Here is a 14,037-nt window from a genome sequence, read left to right as displayed (position 1 = left end):
TGAGAGCCCTTCCCTGATTTGTTGACAATTCCATAGGCCTCTTGATCCTTTCCGCCAAGATCATCAAGGTTCCTATACGCAAATCCTGCCCAGTGCAGTCCAGGAAGGGATTGTGACCTGGGTAAGGGCATTTGCCTAGCAAGCCAGGGGCCAGGACTTCAAGAGTTTTCTTCCATATGCTACTCCTGGATCGATCACCCCAACAGCCAAGGACAAGTCTCCCAGAGAGGACCAGAAGGGGGCCCAGGGATAAGTGTCTGAGAGCTGGTCATATTCTGTTTCTTGATCTAGGTGCTGGTTACGTATATGTGCAGCTATGAGAATGCATTATCTGTACATTTATGATGTGGGCACCTTTCTGCAATGCTTCTCTCTGCTGCAGATGGGGTTAGGTTGGCAGGACACGTAGGAGAGGGGTGGGGGCATCAGAACAGCCTGATATGAAAGTGCCAAGCTCAGCTCACGTCTGGGCTTCTGGCCACTCACTGGAATGCCAGTCAAGATCCACCCACTGCCAGGGTCAGCCCATGTCCTCCGCAGCTCCCCCGCATCGCCAAGCTCTGGTTGTTAATACTTCAAGTACTTGGTTTTCTTTCCTCAAGAAGATGGTTAAGTTTTCAAGGATATGCCAGGATGATACTTTCTACTTCTTTCCACACTGGCCTCCCATGAGAAATAGGACTTCAGCATCCAAGAGACCTGGGTGACAGCTATTTCATCCCTTGCTAGCTGTGTGTCTTTAGTCAAGTGTCTCAACCTCTCTGAGCTTCAGTTTTCTGACTTGTAAAGTAGGGCTAAGTAGTCCCTAAGCCTCCTGGTGAGGTCAGAAATTCCTAACCCTCCCCGGAATGTCTCTCATGGCACCTGGCGTGTGGTCAGGCACTAGGGTGTCGAGGATTGTTCTGAGAGACTTGCTCTGTTAGAACCACGCTGTTCTTCTGAGTGACCCGAGCTGCTACACACAGGACAACTGTTCCTCTGTCAAGTGGGGCAGGGGTTCAGGCCCAAAGATCTCTTAGGCCCTTCCAGGCTTCGTCTACGACTGCCTGGGATGGCAACTGGCCGGAACTCTGGGCCTCAGGCACCCCAGGTTCTAGGCCTGGGTTTGCCCAAGGTGCTGCTGGGCCTGGAAGAGATCAAAGCCCTTGCGGGCCTGTCTCCTGTCTGTGCACCACGGGGTCGGGCTGGCTGAACTCCCAGGGCCCTTCCAGCTCGGACATTCCAAAACCCTGTGAAAGAGAATGAGTAATGGCCAGTTCTGGGTGGGGCTCATAGTCTCTGCCCTCCAGAGACCCTGGGTGGGGAGGCTGGGAAGGGTCACTGGCGGGATGCCCGGCCTTGTGTGAGCCTGGAGCCCAGCCACCAGGGGGCTGGCAAGCAGGCAGCGGGTTCAGAAGGTTGTGGGCTAGAGGGAATAAAGCATGTGGGTAGGGAATACAATGAGATTCCCTTTGGCTTCAAGCCCTCCGTGGCATGCGGGCTGCATGCAGACCCAAGCTGCGGGCGCATGCAGGACCCGGGCAGGGAGACGTCCCCTCCCAGGCTGGGTGGGCAGGAGGCCAGCTCCACCTCCAGCCTGGCAGCCAGAAGGGTAGAATGGTGAAAAGCTACTGTCCCTTCTGGCTCTAAGGATGCACACAGTAGAGAAAGGGAAGGGTGATTAGCTGAGGCCCAAGCGGGCACTGAGGGCTCTGTGGAACATTTTATGTGCTTGACCTCTGTGACTGTTATCCAGCCTGGAAAGAATTCTCACTACCCAGCATGCCCATTTCACAGATGAGGCCACTGAGGCTGGAAGAAGCTGTGACTCACTGGGGCCCCAGGTTGGTGAGACTTCAAGAAATGTACTCTGAGCCCCCACCCCAGGGTTGGGGGGAGCTGCTGCATGGCTGAGCCTTTGGGAATCTGTATACATCTCAGGCTGGATGATCTCTGTGAACCCTTCCACTCCAGACCCTCAGATACCCAGCCAGGGTCATCAAGAGGTGGAAGGGCCTAGGGGCTCTTGGTGAGGAGAGAGAATGGGGTGCAGGGCGTGAAGGGCCAGGAGGCCACCATCCTGGTGACCTTTACATACTGCAGGCTGCTTCATGAAACTGAGATGACTAGCAGCCTCTGGCCTCCCACCCCGCAGCCCAAGGCCTTCTTTCCAGCAGGACAAGAAACGTCCCCCTCAGGGTTCCCACTCTGGCCCTCACCCTCTAACCCCTCCATCCAGAAGCCAGGGTCTCTAGATGGCTGGACAGGCCAGGGAAGCTGCTCAGCCACCTGGGCAGCCCCCAGGACCCTACAGGGCCCTGCAGCAACCCCACTGCCCACCCCCTACCCTTCACCCCACCCCACCACAGCCCTCCTACCTCTCCAGGCTCATCCAAGATAGACATCCATCCCTTCTTGAAGTTTAGCAGATCGGGCTATGGGGAGAGGGGGTGGCAGGTGAGTCAGGCCCAGCGAGAACCAAAGGGGCTCATCCTACCTGCTCTAAGTCCTATAAGAGTCCTGGGAAGCCAGGAAGGAGGGTTGAGGACCCAGATAACCCCCCAAATCCAGGCAGGCTCCCAGCCACTGAAGCAGCCTTGGTCCCCTTCCTGAACATCTGGCAACCTCTGAGAGGTGGGCTGGGTGACTGGCCATCCACCACAGACCTCCAAGCTCCCGCCCTGGCCAGCCTGCTTCCTCACCTGAGTGTGGAGGAGAGGGAGAGAGAGAGGGGAGAGAACTCTGCCTGGAACAAGGAACCCTTACAGAGGTCAGAGGACAGGCCAGATCAGCAGGGCTGAGTGAACTGTCCAGTTCCTCTCACTGAGGCCCAGGCAGATAATGCCCTAATGATCTTACCCACCCCCAACCCAAAAACCCTCCCGTGATCCAACCAGCCCTGCCCTTCCTCGTCTCCTGGAGACCCTGAAAGATGGAGCCAGGCCCAGGGTGTGGTCTGAGACCCCCTGGGCGCCCCCAGCTCTTGGAAGGGCCGGGGAGAGGGTACCTCAGTTCTGGCAAGTCCTACCTGCCGAGTGCTGCCCAGGGGGGCACGGCCCCGGGGTCTGGGGGCTCCCAGCTGTAGCATGTTCCATAGGGACCTGGAGCTAGGTCCCCCCGGCCTAGCCCCTAGAGGACAAAACTGCTCATCTGCGCATTTTCTCTGGCCAGGCCAATCCTCAGACCCTCCTGGCCTGCTGGGGAGACCTCTCTCTCTTGTCTAAGTCCCGATCCCCCTGCTGTCTCAGCTCCTGCTCGCTGGTGGGCCAAGCTGGCCGGCAGGGAGGAGGCTGCCACCTGTTGCCATGGCTCTGAGCCCACCTATCAGCACCTGCATCACAGCTCCACCGGGCCAAGGTGTCTGGTTGCGTGGAGGGAGCGGGTGGCATGGCTCAGCGGGGTGGATGGTGACAACGGTTGGAAACCTGGAAACTGGAGCCACCTGACCTGGCCACCTGCCCTGACCCGCTTTCCTCTGAGGAAGCCCCATTTTCCTCTTCCTCCAGTGGAGGAAGAGGCCTGAGAGGGGCTTGGGCCAGCAGCCTGGACCTCCTGAGCCATCCTCAGCCATGGCCTTGGGACCAAGGCCCCTGGATCTCGGCAGGCTGGCGGCCCAACCCCTGCATCATGCCCTTCCCTGCAGACCTGTCTGACGGAAGGGACACGGGCTCTGCTCAGACCTGGGAAACCCCAGGCTGTGTACGCCCTGTCTGCTTTCTCTTCTTCCCCGCCCTGTTCCCCACGTGGGCCAGAAGCTGCCCAGGGCGGTTCTAAGCTCAGACTGAAGACCAATAGCCATGCTCAGGGCCACCAAGTCATCTGGATCCATGTGCAGACAGGGGCCTCCCGTGGCCTCAGGGCCTGGCATGCTGTGACCCCAGGGGAAACCTGCTGATTAAATATCCACCCTCCTCTACCTCCCTGATCTAAATTCCTGTGCTTTGGGGGCTGTTCCCACCCCACCTCCTGGCAGCTGAGGAGCCAGGCTTTTTAGGATGGACCACAGAGCTGGCATCACTGTGTAGACCTGGGGAGAGCTCCCCAGGAAGGACCAGCTGACCACCCAGCCAATCAAGACAGCCAAGCTGGGGCTGGGAGAGTCATGGGCTTCCAGAGGCTGAGGAAGGGCAGGAATGACAGGTTGGGACCCCGAGGGCTGCCTGGGAAGCAGAGTGACCTTCCTAAGTCACATCCCCTCCCTGAGCCCAGATGTTTGATGTGGCAAATGATGGGGGGGGGGGTCCTGCCCTCCCCCAAGTTCCATGAGAGAAACTACACACAGAAACACTGGTACCCACACACTATCAGGCATGAGATGGGATGGTGACCTTGGGGAGAGAAGGCCACCAGTGTGAGTTTTTAAACCTTCTGGCGGGCGAGGTCCTGCAGTTACCTGGGAAGCCCCCAAGGGTCAAAAGGTCAGAGAACCTAACTCCCTGCCCCCTGTAACTTCACACATGGCTCCTCAGCCCCAGATACCTTCCCTCCACCTGCAGGAAGCTCCCTTTCCCCCTTTTTTCCCCTCCGGAGCACTGATAGCACCTCACAGCAGCCCTCCCTCCTTTGACCACAGGTCAACTGTGCCTCAAGCCAGCCTGGACCATGGACGCCGCCCCCTGTGTGCGCGCTCTGGCAGGGGACCTGCTCCCAAAGGCCTAGTGTCACAGGCCTGCCTCAAAGCCTCAGGGACGGCTTCAGAACAAGGTCCGGCTGCCTCAGGACAGCACGAAAGCCTCAGCCTGGCCTCACCCCTGCTTAGGGGGCCCCATGGTTTACGTCATCACACTTCCTCTCTGATCCCCCACACACCAGGACTGGGGCCCTCCACACACACCTATGTCCTCTGCTTGAAACACAAGGCCTCCTCCACCTCCTTCACCCAGGCAGACCCCTTCTCATGCCTTGAGACCTGGCTTCACTGCCACCTCCGAGGCACCTTTCCCAGTACACACCACACCAGATGACTTCCCAGGGCCTCTGTGGCATCTGTGATCATCCTGAAGCCACTCACTTATCCCTCAAGGCTAGACCAGAAGCAACTCCATCAGGGACACGCGCTGTTCACCCCCCCGACAAGATCTTAGGACTCGGGACATTCATACAAATTTCTTTCTTCCCTTCTTTCTTTTCATCTCTCTCTGATTTTTTTGAACCAGGCCCTGTTCTACACCAGGAAATCAGCGGTGAACAAGAGATGCAGCCCCTGCCTGGTGGAACTCTGGAGAGAGACAATAAACAAGTGAGCAGGTGTATAATTTGATGCCAGGCAGCGGCTGAGGATGAAGCTCCGGGGCAAGGCTGCACCCAGCTAAGGCAAAAGAAGGTGGAGCAGAGCCTGACTCCAGGCCCAGCTTCCTGAAGCCTCTAAGCATTGACACGTTCATAGCACCTTTGCCACTTGCTCGTTCAGATTTCTGAGGTTGAAGTCAGGGAGATGGGGCCAGGAGAGAGGAAGAGGATGTGAAGAAGCAATGGGCAGGATACTAGCCTGGAGTGGGCTCAGGTCTGAGAGCAGCCAAGATGAATCCGGTAAACACTGTCAAAGGTCATTACAAGCCTCCTCTCTGCTCCATAACCTTTCATAACTCTCCAGTGCCCCTGAACAAGCCCAAGCTGCTCTTCCTGGCCTCTGAGGCCCTCCTTCCCAAGTCCTTTTTCTATGTTTTCACCATTTCATTCCCCAAATATGGCCACCAGCCTTGGTCCACACTGTACACCACCCCACCCCCCGCCACAATCCCTCTCCATTTGACAAAGTCCTATAGTCCCAGGAAGTCATTTCCCTCGGGAAGCCTCTTCCCACCAGCAGGGATGGGCCCCCACATGCTGCTTCTGGCAGCCTTACCTGAGTTCAGCATGTGCTTCCCCAGGAAAGGCAACTATGTACATTTATCCGATCCTGAGACAAAACTAGGACAGACCAAGTTACAAATTCTGGCTCAGCCAGGGCCGGGCCATGTCACCCAGGGCACATAAGTTCACTACCTACAGTGTGAACTCATCAGTGTCCTCATGGGTTAGACCGGGAGTTACCATCAACCTGCAGGGATCCAAGCTGGTAATGTGACAGCACCCAGTTTCAGGGCCTGGCAGGCACCCCATAGGCAATGCAACCACTCTCCACTAGCCTAAGGCGGGGATGGGGGGGTGGGGTGGAAGACACTGACTCAGCTCCTCCCCCCACATCCCTCTCTACTCCCTGACAGGGGAGGGGAGGCTGCTGACAACAGGAAGGGCCAGCAGAGAGGTGGCAGGATGTGCAGAGGCTGAGGAAGTCCAGGCAGTGAGCAGGTCATCGCACTTAGGAGGCAGGGGCCCTGCGCACACCCACGCTGCTCAACTGCCCTCAACTCTCCTCACCAGGCTGTCAGAGCCTCCCTAAGGCGCCTGCCAGAAACCAAAAGCACTCCTGCCCCTCCCTTCCAGAACATCACAGTGAAGGGGCCAGAGTGACCTGGAAAAGGGCTACTCCTTCCCTTACACTCAGGGTAACCTCTGGCAACTCACCGACGCCCCTCTCCAAGCCTCAGTTTATTACACTGTGGAACGGGGCTATCGGTGAACTCAGCTATGAGACGCAATATGATAATTAAGGTACAAGTACTGATAGAGGTTGGGTATGACTTATCCCCAAGAGAAAGACAAATCCCTGCCACCGTGTTCCTCACTCCCAATGGCTGGCCTGCCCCACCCAAGGTCCCAGAGCCACTGCGAAGTGGCAAGTCCGGGAAAGCACGGTATCCTGCTACTTCAGAAGTCCCAGGATGGGCTCCAGAGGCCTCTTTTCACCCAGCCAACCTGCGCCCAGCGCCCACACGGGCGGACAGACTTCCCAGACCCGCACCAGCGAGACCCATTCCAACCAAGGGAGCGCCTCTCTCCAGCCCCTGGCGAGACCCAGACCCGGGCTAGGCCCATCTCCGCTCCTCCCGCGACCCAGAACCCTGGGAGACCCTTAAGAATCTGGCGCAACTTGGGGGAATCAGACCAGGTTTTCACTAAAGGGAGCTGGAGAAGAGAAGGGGAAAGGGCCACCCCGAATCTGTCCATGATTGGACCTGCAAAAGTTAGGGGGTGGTGCCTGAGAGCTAGAGTTCCCATCTTCTCGGGGTAGGGGTTGACCGGGCTCCTGGCTCGGAAAAGTGAGGCCGGGGGCAGGTGAGGCAGGACAGCCGGCCCGTGCGGCCGGAGGGGGTTGCCCAGAGGGGAGCGGCGCGGCTCTGGCTCCGGCTGTCGCTCTCCTCCCGGCCTGGGGGTGCAGAAGGGCTGCACCCCTGGCGGGGGGGGCACTCACCGTCATGTCGGCACCCAGGGGCGGCAAGAGCAGGAGGCAGGAAGGTGGAAAGGACTCTCGGGCTGGGCTCAGCGGAGCGGGAATCCCGCCGCCGCCGCCGCCCCTCTCGGCCGCCAGCCGCCGCTCCTCCCGGCCCTTCCCTTCCCCGGCGCTGCCCCAGCCCCTTCCATCCGCCCGTAAAACTTTTTTTTTTTTTTTTTCAAACTTCCTGGGAGGATCCGGAATGGCCAATGGGCGGCGGGGTAGCCGGGACAAACAGCGGCGGGGGCCGCAGGCGGGCCAATGGGAGAGCGGGAAAGGCCCGGAGGCGGGGCCTCTTGCGACGGGACGGGCGAGCAGGGGCGGTCCCCGGCATGGCGGATGGGGGCGGAGGGGGCGGAGGGAGCGGAGGGGGCGGAGGCAGCGGAGGGCGGGCCGGGCTCTGGCCCCGGGGGCGTGCTGGGAGGAAGGAAGGGCCCAGCGTGCAGGTGACTCCGTCCGGCCGCTGCGCGGGAGTGCGGGGTGGGGGCAGCGGGGTGTGGCACCCTCGTCGCCCAGCAACGGTTCCCCCGACCCAGTCGCCAGGCGCCAGACGGGAGCGATGGGTCCATTAGGGCTCTGCCCCTCGATTGGGTGACGACGCGGGCAAAGCACCCAATACTACCAACTCAGCGTGTCCCACTCGCCCAGCCTGGCTCATTACCTATGTAATGGACTTTCGTCCTTAACCACAGACCCGACAAGGGGGTGTCCTTGCCTCCATTTTACTAATGAGAAAATGAAGACTCAGAGAGGTGAGCCAGCTTGCTCAAGATCACACAGGAAGAAGAGGCGGGGGTTCTTAACAAGTAAGAGTGGGCGCTAGTGGTAAAGAACCCGCTTGCCAATGCAGGAGACACAAGAGACTCGGGTTCCATCCCTGGGTTGGGACGATCCCCTGGAGGAGGGCATGGCAACCCACTCCAGTATTCTTGCCTGGAGAATTCCGTAGAGGAGCCTGAAAGGTTACAGTCCATAGCGTCACAAAGAGCCAAGCAACTTAGCACAATCTAAGCGCAAAGTGAGTTCTGGAATCATAGGGCCTTCCCATTTAAATGCCCCCTCCTCACAGGGAGTCTTTCTCTGTTTAAGAACCTCATTTTGTGTTCTTGGGTGTGGACTGTTTCTCTTTCCCAAAGCACTTGGTGGTTTTTAAGAGGTTCTTTGCCTGCAGGAGCTCCTCTAAGCCTACAGCTGAGGAGGGACTGTGATGGAATTTGTTGCTAAGTGCATGGAATGGCTTATGGAGCATTGTGACTCAAGCCCTGTGTTACCTTAAGCAAAGTATTTAACCTCTCTGTGCCTCAGCTTCACCTTCTGTAAAATGAGATGATGCTATCATCTCACAGGCTGCTGTAAGGATTAAGTGTTTATTTAAATAAAGCACCTAGAACACTCCCTTTATCCCTAGTTAGTTCTCCTTAGGTAAGACATAGGGTGATTGGAATAATTACCATCTCAGTGATTCTGCCATCTCACTTTGGGGTTCAGAAATTATTTCTGTCATGATTATAATTACTATCCCCATTTCACAAATTAAAGAAGTGGAGGCCCAGGGAGCTGAAGTTCTCCCAGCATTTCCCACTGGAATTCTCTCCACCCTGAGAAATGAGACCACGGATAAGTCCTCCTAGACACTGGCCTTCTGGCATTGCTGAGCAGTGGTCTCATCCTACCCCTATACCTCACTCAGGCATTTATTTGGTCCTTGGGAGAGTGAGTGAACGGACAGAAGACCTCAGCTACCACCCTTGCCCAGTGGCATGGGCACTGGGCACCTGACAGCACCAGCCTCCTTGCTGGTTTCCTGGCCCCCGGGACTCTCTTCCAGTACCCTCAACACAGTGATTAGAACACTCCCCTGCCCAGAGTTCTTCAACACTTCTCCACTGCTGAGAGGTACATTCTTGTGCCAGCAGTCAGTGCTCATTATCATATGGCCCCTGCCTGCTGTCCTTCATCATTAGACACACACACGTTTCACGTGCTAGGGCTGCACAAGCACCAGGACGTCCCAGAATAAGCCAGGTCCCCTGTGCCTCCCTAATGGCACATGTTGTTCTGTGCTGTGTCTGGAACACTTCCCTTCCTGTCCTCTTATGCCCCAACACACACACACTCACTCTCTCCCTCCCCTCCCTCCAAATGTTTGTTTGCCTGGAAAATTCCTCCTCACCCTTCAAGTCTCAGTCCAAAGGAAGCCAGAGTGCCCCCAGCACAGACTGAGAATCTCCGTGTCCAGAGCTCCCTGCATCTGTATACTCTACAACTCAAGTGATGACCACACTGTGTCCTGACCAGTTCTATGTCAGTGTCCTTACAAACTGTGAGCTCCCTGTGGGCAGGAAGAGTGGTTTTCGTCTATATCATGTAAAGCCCAGGGCCTCAGCCCATATCAGGTTTTTCACAAATGTTGGTCCAGTGAGTGAATGCACAAGTGAACCAATGACTGCCTTACTGCAACTTGCCCTGGTAAGAGGGATGGTACAGCTTTAGGGACCCAGGAGTGACTTCTTAAACAGAGCTTTGGGGTTATCCAGTTTCAGACCATTCTTCTATTGAGGATAACAATATGAGGCTCAGAGAAGGGAGACAATGGCCTAAAGCCACACCAGTTAGGAGCAGAGACAGAACTCAAGCCTTAGGTTTCCTGGCTCTTGACCTTGGACTAATTTCACTATCCAGCCTGAGAGATGTTTAATGCTGCTCTGAGTAACTGTCTGGGTGGTTCCACTAGCAGTTCTGTCTCTCAGCTCCTGATTTTCCTCACCCCTGGATGAGAGAAGAGCTGCCAGTTCGTTGAGCCTCAATTGCTGTATCTGTCCAATGGGGAAAATCTGCGGAGCCTCTAAGGGCTGCAAGGACTCTGCAAGGAGACACAGATGCATGGAGGTGGTAGGGACAGGGTGGGCTCTGAGGTTGGCTAGAGCAGGCTTCAAATCCTAGCTCTCCCCTATGTGTGACCTAGAACGAGTGAGTTTCATTCCTTCATCTATGAAATGGACAATGTGAACCATACCTGTTACACCCAAGGGCGAGGATTCAATGCAATCAGGTGTACCACTCACTGAACACAGAGCCGAGCACATAGTAGGTGCACAATAAATGCTGGTTATCATCACCAGCAGCAGCATCCCAGAGTCCATTTCCACATTTCTCTTCCCCTGCTCTCCCACCAAGGACTTACCTGCTCCCTCCTGCTGGACTACTCTGTGTTAGTGACCTTTAGTTGGGCTGATAAGGTAATTCCCGCCCCTTAAAGATACCACCCTGCCTAGATAACCATGTTTGCTTGGTTATCCTTGTGCCTTAACCCCCATAGAGAAGCAGAGAGGAAATGAAGAAGTGGATGGGGGACTTCCCCAGTGGTCCAGTAGTTATGACTCCACGCTTCCCCTGCAGGGAGCAGAGGTTTGATCCCTGGTTGGGGAAATAAGATCCCACATGCCATGTGGCCAAAAAATAAACAAAAATAAATAAACTGAGCCAAGATATATCTTTTTTAAATACTAAAAAGAAAAGAAGAAGCAGATGGGAAAGTTAGTGTTTGGACACTGCCCCCCACCCCACCCCCTCACACCTCTGTACATCCTGATGTCTCTGAGCCAGTCCTCCCCACAGCCCTGATCATCGGCATATATATATTATTTTCCCATTAGACAGATGTGGCAACTGAGGCTTGGTGAGTTTGGCTGCAGCCATGCTCTCATCAAGAAATGAGGAAAATCAGCAAGCGGCTGGTTCCTCTAAACCCTAGCCATGCACCCTTGGGCAAGTCCACCTCACCTCCCTGAGTTTACACTGTGTCTAATTACAGCATCTAGTGTGCCCAGCTTCGGAGAAGGCAATGGCACCCCACTCCAGCACTCCTGCCTGGAAAATCCCATGGACGGAGGAGCCTGGTAGGCTGCAGTCCATGGGGTCGCTAAGTCGGACACGACTGAGCAACTTCACTTTCACTTTTCACTTTCATGCATTGGAGAAGGAAATGGCAACCCACTCCAGTGTTCTTGCCTGGAGAATCCCAGGGACGGGGGAGCCTGGTGGGCTGCCGTCTATGGGGTCGCACAGAGTCAGACATGACTGAAGTGACTTAGCAGCAGCAGCAGCAATGTGCCCAGCTTAGAGCTAGACCCCCAGCTTATCAGAGTACAAGAACCAGCCTGTCACTGAGAGAAGAGAGCCCACAAGCCAGCCTGTGGCCCCTGGAGGTGGCCAGGCCTGCTCCCTCCACCGTGATGCAGGGGCCAGAGAGAGCAAATCTCAGCTGCCTCCCCTCCCCTCTCCTCGCTCTTGAGGAAACCCCAAACCAGAGGCCTGAGTGTTTACAGCCCTCTCTGGGTAGAGGATGGGTTACGTAATGCCAGATGTTTGTGCAACTGGCTCAGGCCCAGGTCTGAGACACACTTTGCAATCCCAGAGCCCCTCGCAGGCCCTCTCTCCCTCTCCCCCTCCCCCACTCCCAGCCTGGCTGCCCTTGGCCTATATGCTGATTGGGAGCTTCAGCTGTGTGGATTATTCCATCACCCTTCACCCTGCAAGCTGAAAGCGGCCCCAGCCCAGTCCTGCAGGTGGGACAGGCCCCTCACCGCAGAGACCAAGGGAGCTCAGGGCTCTGCTTCCAGCTCTCCTTTCTCAAGTGCGGGTCCCACATCTCTCCCTCTCAGCCCCTACTGGTTTTCCTCTGCCTAACACCAGCCTCCTCCCTCCCCTCCCCCTCTCTCTCCCACCCTCACCCCTCCCACCCCACTGGAGCCAGCCTACCCTTTGCCACCTGAGGACCCCCAGAGACAGCAGGAACGGATTGAACAGCGTGGGACGGTCCCCGGGCATCCGCCATGAGGTCACCAGTCGGCCCTTGAGTGGGCTCCCAGCCTTGCCCTCTGCTGGCCTCTTGTCTGCCTGTCAAACAGGGTCCAGTGTTGGCCCCCAGGTCCCTTTGGTGGGATGGGGGAGTCCCTGATGACAGCCTCCCCTGCCCATGCTGCCACGCCCACCTCACAGGCCCAGAGTTGCCATCTTCCTCCATCCCAGAACTGCCGAGAAAAGAGCTTGTGAACTCGTTCACCCGTGAGGTATTGGTTGGCAGGGCTCTGGGGGCTCAGCACCCTTGGGAATGTGCACTTCTCCACCCTCAAATTGGACCCCAGGGAGCCAGCAGGAGAGGAATGCAGACCACAGATGTGTGTTCAGCCCGCATAGGGTTTTCAGATTATTTTGCATTAGGTTCCAGTGTTAATCAAGAGGTTAACACATAACTACATATTTCCAGCTTCTCTTGAAATATCTAAAGATGGAGAAACTCTGGGTCCCTCTTCCCCATGGCAACAGTCCTCTGGAGCCAAGGACTCACCCAAGTGTCCCCTAACCCCGAGTCCCCCATCTGCCTACTCTCCTCACCTTTGTGAAAGGAATGAGTCCCAGACATCTACAGTCATACCCAGCAGAGCCCCCAAGTGCACCCGCTTTGGAGTCATCTTTGTTTGGGGATTCCCTAGTGGCTCAGCTGGTAAAGAATCCACCGGCAATGCAGGAGACCTGGGTTCAATCGCTGGGTTGGGAAGATCCCCTGGAGAAGGGAATGGCTACCCACTCCAATATTCTGGCCTGGAGAATTCAGTGGACTGTATAGTCCATGGGGGTCTCAAAGAGTTGGACACGATTGAGCGACTTTCACCTTCACTTGTTGGGGAAACTGAGGCCCCTGTGAAGCAGAGGCATTTGCCCAAAGTCACAAAGGAGGTTACTGGCACAGGCAGGACAGAACCCAGGTGTCCCAAGTCCCCAGTATCCAGAGATTCTCTGGATGTGGGACATGAAGCATCAAAGCACATGTCCAGAGGACACTGTGGGGGAGGACGGCCCCGACCCTGCACCACATCCCCATCACAGCTCTGACCACTAGACCGTAGGCTCCATGATGGCACTCCAGTTCACCTCTGGCGCACACACAGGCATATAGAAGGTGCTCACTAAGTATGCAAGCGAATGAATGAATGAATGAGGCAGTTGTCATTCTGTCCAGTCTACGCTTCCTGGGGGTGGACTGAGAGGTTTTCTGGGTTGCTGGGGCAGGCCCATTTCATGGAGCCTAAAGGGAGACCACTATATTTCTATTTCCTCTTTGTTCACAAAACTCTGGTCCCAGGAAGTGTGAAGAAATAACACAGAAAGAGGAGGAGCAAAGCTGCCGGAGTCCCTGGGAGAACTGGAAGCACCTTTAGTGACCAGTCCCCATCACCTCCCATTTCACAGATGGCCCACTCAGCAGTGAGCATGCTGCTTCTACTCTGCGAGGCCACGAAGGCAATCAGGGCAGAGCTGGGAAGCGGTGTTGCGGGGGGGAGCAGGGAGAGGCCTGGGTAGGGGGTTCTGAGTCCCAGGTCCTAATCTGAGCTCCGCCACCGGTGGGCTATATGATCCAGGATGACTGCCCTGCCCCTCGTTTCCTCCTCTGCCCAACAGTCAGGGGTCGGGCAGAATCCCCCCAGCTCAGACTAGGAGCAAGGCCAGACAGACACCCCCTCACCCCGTCACACCCGGCTTTTCAGGAGCCAGCATGAGAAACAGCAGAACAACAGGATTAGAGAAGCGCTGGCCCCAAGCAGCCTGGTCTTCCTCTCCCGCCTCCCGCTGCCCCAGGCCCTCGGCTCTGACCTCACCTCTCTGGAGGCTGAGGGTGATGAAAACAGTCTGTTTGGCAGGTCCTGGGGAGGGGCGGGGCAGAGCATGTGCTCCAGCTGCAG

At 56.5% G+C, this 14,037-nt stretch overlaps 1 protein-coding gene across 7 annotated transcripts in view; it reads right to left on the bottom strand.

The window, feature by feature from the left end:
* Positions 1–14,037, bottom strand: part of TRIOBP (TRIO and F-actin binding protein) — a 61,018-nt gene that overhangs the window by 17,134 nt on the left and 29,847 nt on the right. For 4 of the 7 annotated variants that reach the window (XM_059886304.1, XM_059886302.1, XM_059886305.1 and 1 more), the window contains one exon: positions 2,358–2,414. In XM_059886304.1, coding sequence (XP_059742287.1) covers positions 2,358–2,414 — 57 coding nt within the window. Of the gene's footprint in view, positions 1–2,357; positions 2,415–7,273; positions 7,442–12,055; positions 12,194–14,037 lie in introns of those variants that run through there. The other 3 variants (XM_024991625.2, NM_001206444.1, XM_059886307.1) reach the window with 3 other exon arrangements.

The sequence above is a fragment of the Bos taurus genome, chromosome 5, assembly GCF_002263795.3.
Source record: "Bos taurus isolate L1 Dominette 01449 registration number 42190680 breed Hereford chromosome 5, ARS-UCD2.0, whole genome shotgun sequence".
Lineage (NCBI taxonomy): Eukaryota > Metazoa > Chordata > Mammalia > Artiodactyla > Bovidae > Bos > Bos taurus.
The sequence above is the reverse complement of the archived record's forward strand: the minus strand, read 5'-3'. Positions and strand labels throughout refer to the sequence as shown.